At 35.6% G+C, this 14,011-nt stretch overlaps 1 protein-coding gene across 1 annotated transcript in view; it reads right to left on the reverse strand.

The window, feature by feature from the left end:
• The window catches only part of DNAH14 (dynein axonemal heavy chain 14), a gene marked incomplete at its 3' end in the record, with an annotated part of 400,436 nt that overhangs the window by 74,539 nt on the left and 311,886 nt on the right, over nt 1-14,011 (reverse strand). The window contains exons 68-70 of the mRNA XM_079107288.1: nt 12,587-12,831; nt 8,659-9,077; nt 8,380-8,578 (exon numbers count right to left, since the gene is read on the reverse strand). Of these exons, the coding sequence (XP_078963414.1) occupies nt 8,380-8,578; nt 8,659-9,077; nt 12,587-12,831 (863 nt within the window). The remainder of the gene's footprint in view (nt 1-8,379; nt 8,579-8,658; nt 9,078-12,586; nt 12,832-14,011) is intronic.

Genomic DNA, 14,011 nt, shown 5'->3' on the forward strand with positions numbered 1-14,011 from the left:
TAAATGCACAGATGATTCGTACTTTAAAAATCAATAACTACTTATTAGACAAACACCATTTTGAAAGTGATTTCAACAGTCAATGAAATGTTTCATAAATATATCTAAAAGCTTTATCTCCATTCAACTGGTAACATACTAAGAATTAAAATGGTAAGTTGTTGGAAATAATACAAATACTTTAAAATAAATATTAAGGCAAAAAATAAGTCCTTTCACAGAACTATAAAGGACATTTATTACTAACTTCTTACAAAAAGAAAGTTACTTCATTTAAAATTCATTACTGAAAAAAATATAGATGTGCTTGGAAAGTCTATAAATTTTCTTTCCCCACTTCAGAAAATGTTTTGAAAAGCAATAAACATATTTTTTTTTAAAAAAAACTAACACACCATCACAACTACTCCAGCAATCATTGTGTTCCTATAAAAAGTTACAAATCAATGTTGAGATAAAAGTAAAATAATTTTTAATTATTAATTCTAGCAAAATCTAGAAAAATGGATTAATATTCCTAAATATAAATAAATCCAATTCAAACTCTAATACTTAAAACTGAATATTTATTATAAATATTACTTTCAGTTTATTCATAGAATAATTTTGTTTTTGTAACTAAATTATCCAGTTAAGATCACCCTAATGATTAAACAAATAAACAGAAAATCCTGAACTAAAGTAAATCACATGTTTAATTGTTTTCCCACATTCTGAAAATATTTTAAGTACAATTATATTTTGGCTTAACTTCATCTAAAATTATCAAGAGCAGTAAACTCAGAATTAGTGAATGTGCACACTGCAGTTAAAGAACATGACTCACATCCACATCCACTTATATAGATAGCTTCATAAGCAAGTGCTATTTTCTATGTGCAAAGTTTTAAATAGAAGTATTTGGGGCAAAAAATTTAAAGCATTCTTTCCACTGAGGACAGACAAGACACTTTTCAATATTTTACTTATTTTTCACAGTGAAGATTGTTTATTGCGACCATAAATTTTGAACATTTAAAATTGGTAACAATACATGTTGATCAAAGCAATTAGAGTGATGTCCTCACAGCTACAATCCAAATGGAAGTTGAGTCTATCCAGCACTTAGTCATTAAACTGCAGGGGTGAGGGGAGAGCAAGTGATACCAGGAACCCCTGTCACCAATCCCCACCCCAAGTTCCAACTCCTCAGATGCTTTCAATTAGTTTTTCATTGTTTAAAGGTAACAAAATAATATATAGAACACCTATGGAGTCACTGCATTTGCTTTCAAATCTGACTTACATATCAGTAGGTGCATATTAAACAGTATTTATTTTTCAATCCTAGGATCACGGACTGAACAGTTACTGACTTACAATTCTAGAGTGCTCTCACTAGAGGCCTCATTCATTGGACTCCTAATGAAAAGATGTGATTCATCCTATCTTTGCTTCACTTTCAATCTCATTCAAAATCAACTTTTCTCTGTGTTGTTATGGTGACAAATTTGATGAAGTAGATACACAATACAAAAGTAATAAGTATTACAATGATAAACAGTGAGGTTTCAGGATGGTCCTTCATATTTGAGATTAAATCTTATGACATCACTCATTCTTCAAAAGCACTTATTTGGCCAAAATTAGACAGTAAAATAAAACTGTTATTTAGCACCAGCATATCCTTTCAGAGTTTGCTTCAATTTTCAGGATAATTCCATTATCAGAGTGTTGACTAAGCATTAATGATTTGTGGCTCTTTAATTTGTGAACCAAGGTCATATGGTTTCCACATGGTCATTATCACTGGGGGTTTTAGCAGAGATTTCAAACAAAGGCATACTGTGTGTGTCCAAATATTTGTACCAATTCTGTAATTACCTGAATAGCACTTCTCAAATCACATTACTTCCAATAAGAGTTTGTGGTATATCATTTGCTAGCAAATGTTGTTTGCATTCTTGTATCCAAGATGGCACGATGTGAAGAATAGCCATGTTGGTCATACCATACACGAAGACAACAGCAATGTATGTTTACCTAGTAGTGCTGTACCAGGCTCTTTCTGAATCATTCTTGTCCAGCTGGGTACTATAACTGGATGTACTAGATGATTCAGGGAAGTGGGCTAGACATTGGAAGAAGTCAAGGGAATTACCAGACACAACTCCTGCCTTGAGTAAGACCAAATATGACCTTGATGGGCTATGCATAAATCTCCACTGCTTGCTTTCAGAAATCCATCTGGATAGTGGCCTTGGTAAAATTGGGGAAATGGACAGCACAGAAGTGGTAGGTCAGGTACATCTTGCTTACATTGGAATCCCTGATCATGATGATCTTGAAGATTTGAGAGCAGGCCATAGGCAGACACCCTGAGGTCCTGGACATCAGACAGCTGGAGGAGAAGTTTGCCTTCAGCATGACTACGTCTCTAAAGCCATTCTCCTGACCCATCCCAAACTGAGGTGTAGGAGAAGAGATACAAAGAGGCTGGGGTATTACACCACTGCAGTGAATGTACCCAGTCTTCTGTATTGATTTTGGCATTTGTCTTTTAATTGGAGAGTTGAGACCATTTACATTCATTGTTATTGTTGATTCCTGCCCTTTGGGTTTTTTTCCTAGTATTTAGTTTGGTCCTGTTTCTCCTTTTCTTACTACTCTTCAAATAAGATTTGTTTATTTGTGAGTTCTGCAGTTTGTTTTTTATTTATTCTATGTGAAGCATTTCTTTTAAGTATTTTCTGCAGTGCCAGTTTAATATTCATGAATTCTTTTAGTTTCTGCTTATCTTGAAAGGTTTTTATTTCTCATTTGATTATGAAGATAATCATTTGATGGAGATAGCAATCTTAGTTGACTATTATTTTCTCTCAGGATCTGGAACACATCATTCCAAGCCCTCTTGGCTTTTAGAATTTGTGCTAGCTAAGAATTTGGAAGTAATTCTGATTGACTTGCCTCTAAATGTGATCTGACATTTTTATCTTGCAGCTTTTAAAGTCTTATTCTGTATGTTATACATTTTAATCATAATGTGTCATGAAGAGGTTCTTTTGATATTGTCTTTTGAAGTTCTTAATGCCTCCTATATCTGGATGTCCTCATTTTTGAGGTTTAGAAAAAATTTTCCCTGAAGGGGTTATCTATTCCATTAATCTGCATCTCACAACCCTCCTCAATTCTAATGATTCTTGGTCTATTAACTTGGTCTCTTAATGTTCTCCCAGAATTTTTATATATTCTGATCAATACTTATTTTCTTTTCTTTAGTTCTGTCCGAATATTCAAGGCTGGCCACTTTGTCTTCCAACTCTGAGATTCTTTCTTTAGCATTGTCTACTCTCTTAGACTTTTGAGTGAACATTTTATTTATTGTGCCTTTCATTTCGAAGATTTATGTTTGGTTCTTTTTTGAATATCTCTATGTCCTTATTGAGTTCCTCGTTTATACCCTGTATTGACTTCCTTAATTCATTCAGTTGTTTTTCTGTGTATTTTAGGAAATAATCAATCATTTTTATAATCATTCTTTTGAATTCTTTATCTGATATTTCATTCACTTCAATATCTTTGGAGTCAGTGCTGGTGAATTACAAACTTTAAGAGGTATCATGCTACCTAGTTTTTTCGTATTTCTTGTGTTGCTGTTTTGGATTTTATGCCTCTGTTGGGAGGGATTACCCTTTTACTCTTATGTGTGGACCTGTTTTTAGGACATAGCTTTCTTCGGTCAAAGTGTCTTAGAGTGATCTAGATTGAGATCCCTCATAGGTGTGGTGTTTACTGACCTTGTGTTAATTCTGGTTTTTCTGGATGTTCATGAGTGGGACCTGATGCCCCCTTCCTGGCTGTTCCTACTTGGGGCCTGGTCATTAGTTTTGGAATTTTTGTCTCTTATATTCATTGTATTAAAGTGTAGTTGAAGTTTAAGTGTGGTTAATTAATGTGTGGAGGAAGGTAGACTGTCTTTTGGCTGGCATTAGTGCAGCAACAGAGTCTCTACCCTGTGAACTTGTGTGTTCCTGTAGATTCCCAGTACGTAACAGAAAAAGGGGAAACAAACAATATCAACAATTGAAGCAAACGACATACAGTATTAAAATAAATACCCAGTACCTACTATGACATCTACAACACTAAATATTGCAAAAACTTGAATGAATGGTAGGATTGGCAATCCAATAACAAAAACAACAAATAACCATGAACTAGATCTGCCATTAAAGTCAATGTCAACTATGTCACTCATAGTACTAATAACTGCAATAACAATTTTTTATATAAAAGTTATATAAACCAAATACCTCTAAAATATGGTAAAATACAGTGAATTAAGAGAAAAGAAAACATGACAGGAAGGTAGAAGAAAGTTTAGAATGTTCAAAATGTGAACAGAGAAAATGCAGAAGAGATATAGCAGATGAAGGTTATAAAGGAGGAGAAAAAGCAAGAAAAACAAAGTAAAGGGACAGAAAGAGAACAAAAACAAGAGATTTGGCTGTTAGTGGGAGGAGAGAAGTGAGAAACAACAAAACAAAACAAAATCAACAAACTTAAAACCCTAGTCCTCAAAAGACAAGAAAAAAATAAGTGTTGTAAAAAATGATAAAAATGAGAAAAAAAGATACAAACGTGAACCAATTAGCATAGCAACAACACCAGACAAAAGAAAAAAGAAAAAGGAAAAGGGGAAAGGGGAAAAAATACTTAGCAAGGGCAAGGACTCTTTTTGTGCTGCTCACTGAGCTGCCAGCTGAAGTGGCTTATAACTAAAGCTGTTTGAAAAATCTCTCAGCTTCCCTTCTCACCACTGTAAGGTAGGATGGAATGGGAAATACTGTTAATTGGAGTTTTGTCCTGTTGTTAGGAATGAATTCAGGGATGCCAAGGTGGTGGAGGCAGGATGTAAGAAAGATGCCACCAAAGGACAAGATAGGGAGACGTATCATGATTCTGTTTACTATAAGTCCCATTACCACAACAACTCCGGCCACTGAGAACTTATCACCATGACAACTCCCGCTACAGGTCTGATATTTTTAAATGACAGCTGGGGTAAAGTGGGCAGTATCCAATCAGATTTTCTAAAGTAACCCATAGGGGAAAATTGGTCAATATTCTAATCAGGTATCATAAGATACTAATGGGAGCAAAGGGGTAGGATCTTCAATACAGTCCACATAGGACAAAGAACACCTCACAGCTGGGCATATAAGACAATAATTTCTAGACATCGGGACCTTGCGCCTCTTTCTCACTTGGCACACTCCTCTCTACCTTATGGAATGCTACTCTCACCTTCACCTTCAATAAATCTGTATTCTGCCAATTATGTCTGTGTGTCTTGCTCAATTCTTTGTTCAGGACACCAAGGACCTGAACCCTGAATGGACACCCAACAATAACACTGAGAGATCAGACTGATGCACTCTCAGGGTGAGGCTGCTGCAGAGTTCTATAAGGAGAGTTCTGACAGCGAGGGCTTAGGTCCATTCAGGCCTTGGAGGATTTATGGGTTTATTTGCTCTGGAGAGATTAGATCAACACACCCCTAAGACTAGGCAGATGCCAATCTGTGCTGGCAGCTGGCAGTCTAGCTTTCAGGAGCCTCCCAAGAATTCTACTCACAGGCCAGGGGAGCCAACTGTCCACACATGCTGCTGCCCAGGGATATGTTCTTCCTGGGCTTAGTAATTCACACTCACCTGTTCAGTTTTCCAACACCCTGCAGTTGGTCACATGGCAGCCAAAATCAAAGGGAAAGTGAGTTGCACTCCCCTCTATTTTTCTGACTTGAATACCCCTGGATAACAATCTCTGTGCCTGTTTCACTCATGTTCTACAAGGTACAGGCTAGGCCACACAGTAGGTCCTTGCCAGGACAGTATGGCAAAAGTTGCTATGACCTCCCAGGCTCCCTCAGCAGCAAGCTGCGGCCTGGCCTCCTCAAGGTGGCTCCTGCCTCAGGTCTCTACTTGCCAGTCGAGAAACACAGAGCACTTGTCAAATACCAGTTTGCTATGCAGCCTCTGGATCAGCTAAGTTCAGGTTGCTTTCCCCATCTTCAGGTTTTTCTATGTGAAATTTGTTCATTGAGTTTGTTTTATCCCTCCCCTCAGTGGTTAACCAGCACCACGACTACCGCTGCAGCTGACTTGGCCCCAAAGCACTTTTTCTTGTTGTTTTTTGTTTTGTTTTGTTTTGTTCAGTGCACCTGACTTTATGAGTCTCTGAGACTCTGACTGTCTGATACTGAATTTCATTGAATTCCTTCTTTCATCCACCTTGCTGCGAAGTAGTACTCTTGAAACCTAAACCACAGAGCAACCTAAAATGCAGCTTTCCTCTCATCTGCCATCTTGACTCTCTCAAATATTTTTTGAGTGTCTATTCTGGGCCAGATATTAGGGCTAAGGAGGGTATCCTGTTTCCATGAAGCTTACAATCACAAAAGAAAAATGTGGTCATCATCAATTGTGTCTAGGATTGACAGCACTGAAGAATGTGAGACTCATGTCTGGTTCTAGTCTCTTCTCTGGTGTCAGTTGAATCCAGCTTCTATTTAGAAATCAAGTGAACTATAATATCTATCAACTGCCTAGCATCATCTCTCTGAAAGTCAACAGCTTCACAATAAGGGTCTCTTATTGTCTTTTTAATTTTTTGTTGATTTTTTTACAGTGATACATTTTGATTCTATTATGTTTTCCTTTTGTGTATATGATATATATATATATATATATATATTTCATTATGGTTACCATTGCACAAAATACGTTAATATTATAGCATTCTAATTTAACCTGACAACAACTTAACTTCAGTCACATACAGAAATTCTTTGAGTTCTACTTTCATATCTTACATTATTGATGTCATAAATTACATTGATTGTTTACCCATGAACATTATAGATTATTTAAAAATGTTTTTGTCATTTCATTTATAAGCATTAAAATTACAATATTATAGGTTACTATGTTCCTGTGTACATTTACTTTTATTGGAGAACCTAATATTTTTGTATGATTTCATGTTGCTGACTGCTGTCCTTTTATTTAAATGGAAAGAGTTACTTTAGCATTTTTTTTTGTAGGGCAGGTGTAAAAGTAATAAACTTTCATTTTTCTGGGAAAGTCTTAATTTCTTCAGTTTTGATGGATAGTTTTGTCAGATACAGCAATCCTAGTTGACAGGTTTTTTTTTTTTTTTTTCTTCCCTCCTTTCAGCACTTTGAATATATCATCTTACTGCCTGTGGTCTAGGAAGTTTCTGCTGAGAAATCTACTGGTTATCACCTAGAAGCTACCTCGAATACATGAATCACTTCTCTTGCTACTTTGCCAATTTGTTCAAAATTGAGTTATGTTAATAATGATTACTGTTATGTTAATAGTTTTCATATTGATGTCAACATTTTTCTTTGGGTGCTTCTAAAATACTACAAAATCCCTCCAAAACTTTCTATTTTTTATTTTTTGTTTAAGCTACTGTTATAGTTTCTTTCTTATGTAAGCAAAAGAATCATAATAAAGCCATAAGATCATTCATTGATTCAATAGCCACTTATCAAACATCCGCTAGGTACCATGCTTTCACACACACACACACACACACACACACACACACACACACACACACACACACCCCAGAGGAGAACCATCCACATTTCCAGTACACTTCGTAGTAACTCTTTTCATGTTTGCATTCTGATTCCTAGTTTTTGTTAATGATCTCCAAACATTCAACAAAACTTGATACAAACCAGTGTGGATTTCAGATTTTCTTTAAATTTCTTGTTTTTCAGCACAGCAGAGTGAATGCATTTAAAGCCACCTGGATAATACTTAAAGATGATTAAGATGGTAGAGTCTGTGTATATTCGACCACAACTAAATATAAATACATTTTAAATGTACAATACAGGAGCATTTGGAAAAATTTAGTAGTTAAATAATTTTGTATAACACCTTCATGGCTCAATTTTTCAAGGGTTTTTCATAAGAAAGTGAGGGCAATTGTATTCAGGAGGGGTAAACTTTAACTCCTGATGGTATCTAATCAATGTGTGCTGTGTGTGTGGATTCCTACTGACCACAATTAGATAGATATTCTGCTTTGCATATTAGGACTGCCATAACCGTACTACTTGTCATTTATTTGTTCATTAATTCAAAAGTTATTGAACACCAATTATACCTCCCAACAATGTAGGAGGTACAATGATGAATTAGGCATGGTGCTTGATTTCAATCTGCTTTTACTTAAATTAATTATAGAAGAAGTGACTTGGAACACCTTGGAGATCTTTTAGTAGTCTGTAAAGAAAGACATTTTCAATGTTTTTTTTTTTTTTTTTAAACAACATCCAGACAAATTACTTTTACTTACTGTTAAGTCTAGACTTGGGTAGTACGCTTTTAATATTTATCAATGTGCCAGAATATAAAAATATATTCCATTCTTCTTCTGATAGGAATCCAATGTCATCCTGCGTTAGATTTCCATCAGCGTTATTTTGCATGATCGCAGTGCAAAGCCGAAAGGAGAAGCAAAGTTTATGTTCATTAAATAAAGCTGAAGAAACTACCTATGGGAAAAGAACATGATGGTTAGATTAATCCAGTTAGATTAAGGAAATATGCAGATTCACATTAAAGACTACCTCACCTTAAAAACATTTCTTGTTAACACATCTATTGCATTTTTAACATGCTCGTCTAAATGATCTTTTCCACTATCCACGTCAGGTTCTTCTGAGGTGTTCAGAATCATGTGGCCTTTTTTCACAGGTATTCTCTCCCTTTTCAAACCATGTTCTTGATCTCTGTTTTTGGAAACTACTGATGAAACAAAAACCCGACAAAACCAGTCCAGGGAGAACTGGTACATGCAGTTGATTTGTGTGAGATTGGCCACTAGAAAGTAGAGCAGGGCACCTCGAGTAGCAATGGGAAGGTAGATTTTACGTGTTGCTTGAATTTCATTTTCTGCTTTTTCTGTTGCTTCAATGCGTTTTGAAATTTCATTTGACATTATTTTGGATTTTCTTAAGGTATCTACAATTTCCTCATCATCTAATACACATCCTAAAGAGAAACAAAAAAGTGAATTTAAATAAAAACTGTAGTAATATTAAGTACTTGTATATTCTGTACTCTTTATTTGTTCTTTTTTGACATGTCATAAATACATGGAGTATAACTTCCCATTCTTGTGGTTGTACATGAAGTGGAGTTACACTGGCCTTGTATTCATCTATGAACAAAGGAAGGTAATGTCCAATTCATTCTACTGTCTTCCCATTCCTAATCTTCCTCCCTCTTCCCCCGATTTTCCCCATTCTATCCAGTGAACCTCCATCTCCCTCAACCTCCACCTATTGTGAGTCAGCATCCAGTTATCAGCGAGAATATTTGGTCTTTGGTTTTTGGCATTGGCTTATTTCACTTAGCATGATAGCCTCCAGTTCCATCCATTTACTGACAAATACCATAATTTCATTCTTCTTTATGGCTGAGTAATATTCCTTTGTGTATATGTACCACATTTTCTTTATCCATTCATCTAGGACATCTAGGTTAGTTTTATAGCTTAGCTATTGTGAATTGAGCTACTCTGAACTTTGAGGTAGCCACATCACTGTATAATGCTGATTTTAAGTCCTTTGGGTATATGCTGAGGACTGGGATGACTGGGTCAAATTGTGGTTCCATTCCAAGCTTCCTGAGGAATCTCTATACTGCTTTCCAGAGTGGTTGCAACAATTTGCAGTCCTACCAGCAATGTATGAGTGTATCTTTTCCCCCACATCCTCACCAACATTTATTGTTCCTTGTATTCTTGATAATTGCCATTCTGACTAGAGTGAGATGAAATCTCAGTGCAGTTTTTAATTTGCATTTTTCTAAATGGTAGAGATGTTGCATATTTTTTTCATATATTTGTTGATCGATTGTATTTCTTCTTCTGTGAAGTATCTGTTCAGTTCCTTAGCCCATTTATTGATTGGGTTATTTGTGTGTGTGTGTGTGTGTGTGCTAAGTTTTTTGAGTTCTTTATATATCCTGGAGATTAATACTCTCTCTGAGGTGCAGGTGGCAAAGATTTTCTCCCATTTTGTAGGTTCTCTCTTCACATTCTTGATTGTTTCTTTTGCTGTGAAGAAGTTTTTCTAATTTGATACCATCCCATTTATTGATTATTGATTTTACTTCTTGCACTTTAGCATTCTTGTTGAGGAATTCAGTTCCTAAGCCAGCATGATGGAGACTTGGACCTACTATTTCTTCTATTAGGTGCAGGGTCTCTGGTCTAATGCCTAGGTCTTCAATCCACTTTGAGTTGAGTTTTGTGCAGGATGAGAGATGGGGTCAAATTTCATCATATTACACATGGATTTCCAGTTTTCTCAGCACCTTTGCTATCTTTTCTCCAATATATGTTTCTGGTGCCTTTGTCTAGTATGAGATAACTCTATTTATGTGGGTTTGTCTCTGTCTTCTATATCATTGATCTTCATGTCTGTTTTTGTGTCAATTCCATGACATTTTTATTACTGTAGTATTATTTAAGGTCTGGTATTGTGATGACTGCTGCTTCACTTTTCTTGCTAAGGATCGCCTTGGCTATTCTGGATCTCTTATTTTTCACTGTGGGCTTTTGTTGGTTTTATGCTGAAGATGGGCTTTTATCTTATATTTCTAATGTCATATTTCTAAGAAATCTAATTACTAGCATTCCTGCCCCATTTCCTACTCCTTCATCTCTTCTTGACATTACTTTAATATTTGTGAATTCTATTTTTATTACAGGTATACAATAAGGAACCACCTATCAAGTGGAGTAAATTTACACAGTGAGCCACTATATATGTAGAGAATTAAAATACAATTTCCAGAAGATAAAGGTGCACTATTGTTTCATGTGATGTCCTCTGATATTTTGTATTCTAGTTTTTCTTATTAAGCAAATAGAGCTGATAATGACCAGTGGAATCAATTCCCTGGCCATTAATCGGTTGCAATTCATCTTTTGAAAAAGCACTACTTCTGGTGCTTTGATGTGTTATCTTAAATTTAACAACTTAAATATCCATTTGTCTTATTAAACCCATCTTTTTTTCCAGCTTATGCAAAGGTTTTATCAAAATATGACATTTGTTACATGTCCATAAAATGGGAGAGGCTGAGATCCTGAATCTTGTTAGATCTGTGGTGTCACCTTTTATGCATGTTACATAGTACGGAGCTGTTTTTCCTCCTAAGGGGTTACCAACTGATGGCTACTTAATAAAAATTATTGTTGATGAACATGCAATCATTGTACATACTTGTGAGGTACAATGGGACACCTCTATGCATGCACACAGTGTGTGCTGACCAAACCAGGGCAATCAACGCTTTCTTCTCCTTATCATTACTTTGTGTTTGGAGACTTTGAGCTTCTCTCCTCCAGTTATTCACAAAATAAATAGCAGTTTATTACAAACTATAGTTGCCTCATAGTGCTGCAAAGCACCAGAGTCTACGACCTTAATTCTCTTGGTTGTTTCATGTTTAAAATATTCACTATTGCTCCTGGGGATGGCTACTTCATGCCCTATCAAACTGTGTTTTTTCTTCAAAAATTATATCATTATTACTGTTTTATTATTTACTTATTACATATTTACCTTTAAAAGTCTAGTTTTCAACTTATTTTACTAAAGTGTCTGGAAACATCAGGTTTGCATCCCAGACCATGGGCCTTTTACATTAGAGAAACAATACTTAATTAGTAGCAAATATTAGAGTAGTGTAGAGAACTTTAAAAGTAAATACAAGTCAGGGCTCCACCTGTAGATGTTCAGATTTAGTAAGTTTGTGGTGCATTCACTGGGCATTTGTATTAAAAAAAGAAAGAAAGAGGAGCAATAAAACATACAGACTACTCCTTATGTATAACCTTAATTGAGAACTGAAGTATTTGACAGTCTTTAAAGTCCTAAGGAGACAAAAGTCAAAACAGGAAGACATTCCATTGTTAGATATTGTTATATTTTATTATAGTTGAATTAGGGGCAGATACATCAGTGTGACCCAAGAATTTAACTGAAATTTAAGTTTAGTTGCTCTAATGATCATGTTTTTTGAGATATTTCTTACAGTGAAGAGGAAAAAAATTTCTACTTCTATTTTAGCAAGCAGCATATTCTAATGGTGTCAGTGGATTGTTTCCTTTTATTAGTATCCTTTGGTACTAATACTTGGGGAAAACCCAATCTTTTGTCTCTGTAATCTAAAGTTGAGACATGTTACAGATATCAGGCACCTGAAATATAGGCATAGAACCTAGGAGGGACCTAACCAGCATCTCCAAGATTTTTCTTAATCTTAGATTAAGATGGCAAATGTCCTATGATATAATAAGCTAAAGCAAAGGTAGATACTGAAGAACATCAAACTTCACAATGCTCAAGCTTAGATATGGATGCTTTGCCTGCATTGATCACTTATTTTGTGGAAATTTTTGGTACCAGTTCAGAATTTGGTCCTTGTAACTTTTTATTCTGATATTCATTCAAAGTCTCTTAATGTCACTAAATATCTGGATTTACCTTGTGCTTTCTGTAGTAAGTTCAGTGTTTTTTCTTCCAGTTCATCAAGAGTTATAGCATCAAGAGAAATACTCTCCAAAATCTTGCAGCGTTGATTTTCTAAATGAGGAACTTCATGATTTAATATAATAGATAAGAGTTGATCTTGCAAACCTTGGAATGTTACCGTGAAATTGATCATAGTTACAAAGTTATAAACTGATGGAAGAAAATGGGGATTGTCTATTTCTGTAGATAAGTATAACCTAAAAATGAGAAAGATGCTAGTTAGTCAAAGAATATAGAGAGGGAAAAAAATAAAACAAACTTACTTAATAATGCAAAATATATTTTTTCCTGGAGGTAAACAAGATTAATTTTTGGTGTTACTCAGCCTTGTACACAAAGTAGTTTCTCAACTTATACTGTGTGAATAATTTGCTATTTAAGACTTTAAAAAACACAATCATAAATTTGGTCCAGACTATATTTAAACGTAAGGACAGAATAAAGAAAAATGCTGAATAGTAGGAGTTTTGACTGGAAATTAGGCCATTTTAAAGACGGGTTTTTACCCTGAATGAGAGAGAAGTCAATTAGGGGATTTGAGCAGAGAGGTGATGTGATCTTTTTAAGCCATCTCAGAGTGTCTGCTGTCCTGAGAATAACCTGGGCAGAGGTGGCAGGAAGCAAGATGGGAAGTTGGTAAGAGATGAAGGTGGCTTGCAGCAGGGTGGTGGCAATCAAATAAAGTGAGTTGCCTATATCACATGGCCAGAAAGGGAAGAGTGGGCATCTGCTGCCAAAGTCTGTCTTCCAAAACAGTGTCCCTACCACTTCCTCAAACACACACATTTCTAAAATTAGGACCTGGTGACCAGTTCAGGAAAAGGTAGCTTCATGTGCATTTCTAGAGCTGTAACTTAATCATACTGTATCCAGTGAGAAAAGAACATGGTTTAAAATGGTGTTTTCCAAAGTGTTATTCCATGACACACTATTTTCAGGAGAAGGTTCATTGAATAGGGAGGTTTATAAAGTCCTAACAGACAGCCTTTATTTAACTTGAATCCATGCTTTAAAAAAAACCTTGGGATACATTTTTACTTTTTTATTTTTTTGAGTAATACCTGCTAAATCCCTGAAAATGCTATTTTGGGGAACATACTTTGGAAAATATTTTATTAATAGAAGGAAGGAGACTAGGAGAGATAATTCTAAGGAGTAAGAATGAGGCAAGGCTGCAGTCCTGCCATGGGGAGAGGACACACAGCCACCAGACCCGAGAGTCAGGACCCCCTTAGTAAGGAGCTAGAGTCCCTGTGAAGGAGCGAAGTGCACCTGGCTAAGATTCCTTAAAATCTTCTGATTCCTTGCTGATTACCTGCTTACCTAGCAATCCTCTGATGATAAACTGATTTTCCTGCAGCTTTGTTTACAAGAAGA

This window comes from Sciurus vulgaris (genome assembly GCF_902686455.1).
Source record: "Sciurus vulgaris genome assembly, chromosome: 12".
Classification (NCBI taxonomy): Eukaryota; Metazoa; Chordata; class Mammalia; order Rodentia; family Sciuridae; genus Sciurus; species Sciurus vulgaris.